Below are 8860 nucleotides of genomic sequence, written 5' to 3'. Positions count from 1 at the left end.
CAATGGCAGCATGAACTTATGTGGAAGCCTTCTTGCCAGTGGGAGCAGCGAGACAGGCTTCTCATCAGTGGGAGCAGCGAGACAGCTCGCTGTCTCGCCAAGCAGAATGGCGACACCCTCTAAGCTTTCTCGCCACTGTTGATGGCGATACGCATTTCTTGCCAGTTCTGTTGGCGAGATTCATGTAAGAACAGACTCCCTGCGTAAATACTTAAAAAAGAGACTCCTTTACTTAAAAAGTTTGTAATGGAAACCCTCTACAATAAATTTACCCTAGTTCTTCGTATTCACCCTCTCCGGTAAAAAGCTGATACAGCTGGCATGTGATATTTTACACTTATTTTGAATAAAGTGATATATTTCTTCGTGCTCAAATCAAACATCACATCACCTTAATTAAGAGATTCAAGAATTAAAATACTTGTGCCAACAAAATTCGGGACTAGCTTGTGATATTTGATACTAGTACTACACTAAATTTTCTTTATCTACCATTTCAGAATATATTACAAATTATAATAAGGAATCGTGTGTGTGTATATATATATATATACTATGGCAATAAATAGTTACCCAGTTGACTGTGGAAGATTTTGCTCCTTTTTTTTTTATGTTTGGAAAGAGTTGCAATTTATAACCTTAGCATATTTAAGAGTATATATATAGATGAAGAATGAGGATGATGCTTTTCGTTTTTCTATGTACTCAAATTGATGACAAGGCAGTTACTCCTGTTGTTTCCTTACTATGCATTAAATTAAATAAAACTATGAAAAGAAAAATAGGGAAAAAAACTGCAAATGAACTATATAATCTTCACCTCGTTCAATTACTGTTATATTTGCAGTTCACACTCAAGTCTTTTTTCTTTTTTTTTTTTGACAAAAAAGTATGGATAAGCCTATGGACAATGATAGTGATAAGATGCTGTGAGATATGTTACACGGGTGCCATTTTGCAAATAAAATTAAGTTATACTTATACTTACTCAAACACTTTCATTTCTTTTTTATATATTTTATTATTTTTATTTTTACCTCTAGCTTATCTTTTGAAGACAGAAGAAATTGCATGTAACATTTTGTAAAATGAATATAAATTAATATGAGTATTTTATTTTCTACTAATCTCACACGCATATTTTATTTATTATATTAAAATAAAAACTAGCATTACAATTAAAATTAATATTATCATATACTCAACATTATAATTGAAGTTTATACGTACTATTATCATACATGAACCGATTATATTAAAAAAAAATACTTGAACCGATTATGAGTAAGTTAGAAGATTAATTATGTGTTTGGTTCTATGTTTGAACCACATGACAATAATATATTATTTACGTCTGGATTTATATAAGCGTTAATAATATTAATTTTGATTAACATTAATTTTAAAGTTATGTAATTTATATTTAAATATTTTTATTATGAAATCAAATTTAAAATAAAAATTAGTATAAAATTTTATATTCAACACAAAAATTAGTTAAAATTATTTTAATTCATAATCAATTTTGAAATTAAAAAACGTGAAACAAAACATATAAAGGTTTATTCAAAATTAATTATATACTCGATATCAATTCTTTGACATAAAATGAAACGCGTACTTCATGAATACGAGAAGCTATAGAAAGTAACCTTTATTTTGATGTGGAAAATTGACGTGGAAATATAAGATGCAAAAACTATACTAAACACACTATGAGTGCCTGATCGAACTATATATAAATCCGTAAATGTTAAAAAAATATATTTTGAAAGCTTTAATAACATATATTTATTTTCAATTTACAAAAATCATAAACATTTGATAATTTAAATAACACGAGTAAAGAAGTCTCACATTATGTGGAACTAAGAAAACTAAAGAACATAAAAATAAGAAAATTATAAATTTAATGATTAAAATTTTTTCCTTAATTGTTGAGAAAACTCAAGTCTCATGTCAGTTAAAAATAAAATCAAATTAAAATATATAAGTGAAGAACAATTCTCACACTAATTTTTAGGATTGAATTAGACCTAAATTCATATTCTAAGATTCTAAGATTCTAAGATTGTGTTAATGATAATGTCCATACTTTTTAGAGTCAAGTTATACTTAAACTCACATTCTAAGATTAATATAATCTCAAATTTAATTACGTGTTTTTTTCGTATTTATTGATAGAAATCTTAAAAATTGAAAATCTCAACTCTTTTACATCTTACTTTCACAACTAATATTTACAAATACAAATTAATGGCTTTATTTTGAAATTATAGACAATTACTAATTAGTCCAAACATGGATCAATATAACATGTGATCCACACCCAAACAGTCCTGCACAGTAATTGTAAGGAATGGTCACACTCAGATTCATCTTTGCTCCATTTATGTGGAGTTATCTTCAAGTAGAGCCCACTTACGACACGTGTGTGGCCTATATATTGTTCTAATTAAAGACTTCATCAAACCTTACAGCCTGTTGCAAACGTCTCATGTGCATATTCAATGAAGAATGGATGGATAGATGCATGGGCCAACCCCTCTTTCAAGTTCACACCAAATATATTTTGAAATTTGAAATAAAAAACAACCATTTAGTTGAACTAATCTAATTTCGTTTGAATGGTCGAGTTCATTATGGTCGATACAATTTAATGAACACCTATACCGGTTTTGCGGGTGTATGTATGTAGGTGATGAGAAGAGGCCAAACGATTAAATAGGTGTAATTTTTTTTAATTTACTACTTGAGAGTGTAAATTTTAGATTAATACCATAAGTCCTAACAAATGTTATATTTTTTAATTAATAGTCATTATATTATCATGACTTTTTTTTATATTACATAGTAGTAAAATAATTTATGATGTTTTAATATAATTTTAAAATTGTAAGAGATTTTTTTATGATTTTAAATTCGTAAAGGAAATCATTTTTTTTTATTGAAGTCATGAATTAATTTTCAAATTCAAATTTTTTGCACGTATATTTTTTTTTAAATCATAAATAATTTTTTGTTTTTATTATTTGAATAATTAATATATGTTTCATTTAATATTTTTTTATATTTTTTATATGATTTTATTTAATATTTTCTATATTATTTTATATTATTTTATTTAATATATTTTTTTACTATTTTTAAGAATTATTATTAGTTGAAATTTTTTATATTTAATATTTTCTATACATTTTTGTACAATTTGAATGTAAAATAAAAAAATAAAAATCACAACAAATGTTACGATTTTCAATTCAAAAATCATAATAAATATTAATTTAAAATTTACCTTCAAATAATAATTTTTTAAAAAAATTACACTTATTTAAAATTATATAACCGCTAATATATTGATCACCAATAAGACACATGCTATTTATTAAAATATAAGTGTGAGACAAAATTTTAAATTTGATATGAATGAGAAAATTAAATTTTATATAAATAAAAATAAGATTCATAAACATGAATTTTTTCAAGTATTTACTCTCTTCTATTTTTTCAACAAGATCATATGTGATTTGTTTGTCTCAATTATCAATTTAATCTACAAATCATTTTAAAATATTTAGTTGAATTCCTAAATTCTTAAAAACTTAGAAAATAAATTAAAATATTTAAAATTAATTTGTTTTTAAAAACTCGGAATGAAATTAAATATTTTATAAATTTAAAATCAAATTAAATCATTTAAAATAATTTAAAAATCAAATTAATAATTAATGCTTATTTTTTTCTCACATGGAGATGGTAGCATATGTACACATAACACAACCCTATTCATTTTCTCGGGTCGTAACTCGCAGTTAGAGTTTAGTACATGATAGAGGCACTGAGAGGTTAGAAACTGGAATATCAACTACTCATGACATGTGAGTAGCCTGTTTAATTTGTACTTGTGTGGGTCATCGACTCAATATTTGGAGATTGAAATATCAACCCATTTAATTTAACACTCTAATTTATTTTTATGATTAATTAAAAGTGATATTTGTTAGTTATTTGCTTCAAATAAGTTTGTTGAAATTGTGAACCAATACAGTTGAACAGTGTTTTTTCAAGTTGACCACACTAATTTAATTAGTTGGTGATATGTGATAAACTATAAAAAAAAGTCACATCAAATAGAATAGACATTTTTTTATCAGTCAAAATTAACATGGCTAACAAAACAAACCTGACGAAAAAATCATTTTAATCTACAAAATACTTTAAGGTTGCGATCCTTTTGAGAAAAAAGAATAAAGATAAGAAGAAGAAAAAAAATACTAAAATGATATGAGATAACACTTTTATATTTTACTTTACTTTAATTTTTTTTTATCTCAATTCACTTTTTTTTTTCTTTTTTTTTTTTGTTTTACCGAATGAACCTTTAAAAATTATGGTCTTGTGAATTAGACAATTTAAAATAAATTTTATTTATTTATTAAAATTCATCTTAAGAATGCATTGGATATATATATATTACTATTAATTTTTGATAATTTTTTCTAAATTTCTTAATCAGACATTTCTTAGCATTTATCAAGAAATTAAAATAAAATTTGTGCTTAAAACAAATAAAAAATTCAAAATGAGAGATATGAAAATTATACTATAAATATTTATAAGTAATGATACACAATTTTTTTTTACTTTAAACATTTTATTAATATTTTTTATTTTTTTTATCTCTATTTCTAACCAATCATAAATTTTATGTACATACAATTTTCTCTCTCTGGTATTGTATATCACATTGGTGTATATCAAATATTTTCCTAGGTATAGGTAGTTACATATAATGCTCTTTTATTGACTTCTCTCTCTCTCATTCATTCATTGAGTAATCTTCTTTCACTGACTGAGTAGCTTTGCAGCCTTAACCTTGACCCCATTGGAGCAGAACACAACATACAAATCAAGCAACCCACAAAAGTCCTTCTGCACCATCTCTCTCTGACTCTCTTTCCTCTTTTACCCCAACCAAAAAGAAACATATCCATTTTCCTCTTTAATTTCTTCAACTTATTTACTCCTATGCTCACACTGATCCATTAGTTAACTTCTCTTAATCTCTCTGTAGCCACAACTACCTACCATATTTGCTTCAGAAAAACATGGAATTTGGAGAGAACAACATGTTCAGCCTTAACACCCACACAAAAGAGGAAAATGGAAACACTGGCGGTAACAGTAACAATAACAATATTGTTAATGTTTGGTATTCATCATGGGATGCTACTACTACAACTAATGCACCACACACCACCACGGCCGCGGAGGGCTACGCCGGCGGCGGTCACCGCCTCCATCACCACCAACTATACGGCGGCGAAGGGTGTCACGTGCAGGCGGACCCTCACCTCACGTGCTTGCATCTTGGTAAAAGACATTACTTTGAGGATGCTACTAACGGTGATGATGCTAACAATGTTACTTCTCTGGGGAACCGACACGTGTGCGGTGGTGGTGGTGCGGGTTTTGTTTTTGCGGGTAACGATAAGAGAGCGAGGGGGTATTATGGTGGAGGAGGAGGTGGGGCTGGCGGTGGTGGTGGTGGTGGGAAATCGGCGCCGTTTGCGATGGTTCCTCGATGTCAGGTAGAGGGGTGCCACGTGGCGCTTGTGAACGCGAAGGAGTACCACAGGAGGCACAGAGTTTGCGATAAGCATTCCAAGGCACCCAAAGCTGTGGTCTTAGGGTTGGAGCAGAGATTCTGTCAGCAGTGTAGCAGGTAAGTCTATCATTATCTTTTCGTTTTTCTTTGCAGTATGCTGAATATTTTTATAATTTTTTTTTAAATTATCGTCATTAATATTTTTTTCTTCTAATAATTTATTAATAGTTTGAAAATAATTAATGAAAAAATATCATAATTGATTTTTTTTTAAAAAATAAATATTATTTTAAACTTAGATATTGTAAATAGAAAAGTATTACTAGTAAGTTGAATAATTATACTTTTATTTTAAGTATTAATCTTCTTTTAAGCAATTAAAAAATTATTTAAAAATAATATTTATCTTGTTAAAATTATTATAAAAGTATTAGAGAATCATGGAATTTGCTCCATGTTTTCCAATGTTCGCATATATTGTGCAAAGGTTAATTAGTTGGTTTGTCCATTTGGCTTTTTTTTTTTTTTATGAAAGTGTGATATTTTTTAGCTTTTAATTGTTTGAAATCATTTTAAGATCATTAATAGTGACAAAATTAAATGATTTATTTTTTTATTAATAAATATTAGTTTTTTAGTTTAGTGGAACTTGCGATATATTTTTTCTCTTTTTTTCCTTCACTCTTTCTCGACCAATCGACTAATCTTATATATATCTCCCAAAAAAATGATTTGCTAATCTTTGTCATTGTTACAAAAGTATAGCTTGCATTTTCTGGATTAGTTATATATGACTGCTTAATTTGCTTAGACTTGAGAGATAATTATATGGCAATTGGGTTTGGAAACAGGTTTCATGTGGTGTCAGAGTTTGATGACTCAAAGAGGAGTTGTAGGAGGAGATTGGCAGGTCATAACGAGCGAAGAAGAAAGAGCTCTCACCTTTCTGTTACTAGGAATTCTAGACAAGGTAAACACAATTAATATATTGGTCAATTAGTTCACATTCTCATCTAAATCTTAATTTCTAGAGCAGTTTGCAATCCATTCGACATTTGAATTGAAAAGAAGAAACATGAAGCTTTTTCTAGTCTTGTTAACATAATACGGTGCGTAAATTAGTACTTAGGAGATAAAAAAAAATACATAAATTATCACTATAGTAAAGTCTGCATAAATAACTATAGTAAAGTTTATCATATTGTGTATCTTATTATTTATAGCCAAAATAAATTAATTTATTAAAAAAGCTAAACTAAAGGGCAACTAGTGCCAAAGTAAAGCCTAAAAGTCAATATATTCTGTCCAAAAAAAGAAAGAAAAAGAAAAGTGCTCTGCTGAAATATTAGCACGTATCTATATTTAAAAAAAAAATCATATAGAATGTCACATGTGTGGACTATGGTGGTAGTTTTTCTCACTCGAAATGTTGCAAAGTTTTGTTGTTATTGTTGTTTTTATCCCCAAGTCATGAATTAATGTTCTAGATTGTTGGAAAATGATTTTTTTTTTCTCTCAAGCAACATCTTGCACGGGCACTGTTTCTAGTTTATGTATATTACCAGATAGAATTCTAGCAGTAAATAGTTGAGAGTAAGTACGTTGTGAGTATGCACATGGTGACCAGAGGAGTTCATTTCTAATTTTCACATTTTAATATTTTCTTATCATTAAGTAGCTGAAAATCAATATCTTCATATATGTAGGTAAACATATATGTGTATATATAATATATAATTTAAAGTAAAATTTAAGAGTGAAAATGATCTATTTAATGAAAGAATCCGTGTTTGATGCTTATTGTGTGTAAAATTATTAAATTAGTGACAATCATACCTTGTGAACGAGATTAGTCTCTAATCTGACGAGTTAAAAAATACCTATAATCTTTGAACAAGAAAAAATAAATAAATTGAAACTTTTACTATGACCGATTCTCTTTTGAAATGAACGAACTATGAAAAGAATATACTCGATCAATAACTGCTGTCAACTGTGTATAATGTTTATAATAATATAGCTAATAAGTTTATAATTAATTACTACTTGTATAATTTGCCGCCAATTGTTATACAAGTAATAATTACTATACATTTCTATTTGTTAGCCATAATCATAACCATATGATATGTATAATAGTACTAATTCCATTGTGATATTTACAGGAATTTCTTTTAATAGCAATATAACATTCTTTATGATTAATACTGAATACATAAACATTGAAGCAAGCTAATAAGAACATATGCAACCACCAATCTTGATAGGTTTTGACTAGTGGTTTAATTTTGCTACCCACAATAATTAGCAAATGAAAATTTTCTTAATTGATTTGACATGTAGCTAACTTGACTAATGCATATTGAACACGCAATGTTCCTAAGTGAATAGTGTAAATTATTTCTTCCCTATATGGCTATGAGTAGGGTGTGCTCTCTCTCTTCTGTCATCTGGGAGTAGTAGTGAAAATTGGCTATCTCATCATGCGGATTTCTCCACAAGATGCAGTGCAGCATTGCGTGAATTGATAGCAGAAAACCGTGCTGCCCTAATCACTAGACAACAACAACTTGTTTATGATAGAGACTGGCCTCATGTTGTGCCCCACCATGATGCTGCAGTGGAAGAAGAAGAAGAAGACTTTGAAGACTTACAACAACAACAACAACCACCTGAGCCCAATTATTTTCCACAACAACATATGTTTCCACAGACATAATAATAATAATAGTTCCTGAACTTGGTTGGAGGTGACCCCAAATATATCTAATGCACTTTACACAGAGTGTATGTATGTTGTGTAGCCATCTATTTTAAGGAATATATATTATATAATTCCTGAAATGGGAGGCATTTTTATTGTTGTCCGAAATTTCCTATTCTTTTGTTTCCTATAAATAAGAACTTCTTTCCAAGTTGTGACTGTAGTAGAGTAAGAGTGGTACTAGCTACTTATAATTGGGGCAACAAATATAGTAAGGTTGCATGCGTAGCTGTGAATCGTGATTAGTGAATAGCCTGTTTGAAAACGCGTTGAAAGTAAGTAAAGAATCAGGTTGACATTGTAATTAAAAACTATAACTATTAACTATCATCATTGAATTATTATGAGTTATGACTGAAACTTGAAAGTAAACATGCTAGCACTTTTTTCTAATAAGCAAAGAGTTCAATATATATAAAAAGAGTACAAGTAGTGTCATGTGATTAGATGAAGTTACATAAGTTCAATCCACTTGGAGTTTTGCTATA

At 28.3% G+C, this 8860-nt stretch overlaps 1 protein-coding gene across 1 annotated transcript; it reads left to right on the top strand.

The window, feature by feature from the left end:
• The first annotated feature begins 4766 nt into the window (after nt 1-4766).
• RPSQ (LRR receptor kinase-like protein) lies at nt 4767-8525 on the top strand. The gene is made up of 3 exons (NM_001353483.1): nt 4767-5725; nt 6460-6578; nt 8035-8525. The coding sequence occupies exons 1-3, from the start codon at nt 5109-5111 to the stop codon at nt 8325-8327; spliced, it is 1029 nt and encodes a 342-aa protein (NP_001340412.1). The 5' UTR covers nt 4767-5108; the 3' UTR covers nt 8328-8525.
• Nucleotides 8526-8860: the final 335 nt, after the last annotated feature.

The sequence above is a fragment of the Glycine max genome, chromosome 3 (genome assembly GCF_000004515.6).
Source record: "Glycine max cultivar Williams 82 chromosome 3, Glycine_max_v4.0, whole genome shotgun sequence".
Taxonomy (NCBI): Eukaryota; Viridiplantae; Streptophyta; class Magnoliopsida; order Fabales; family Fabaceae; genus Glycine; species Glycine max.
This window is presented reverse-complemented; position numbering and strand designations above follow the sequence as displayed.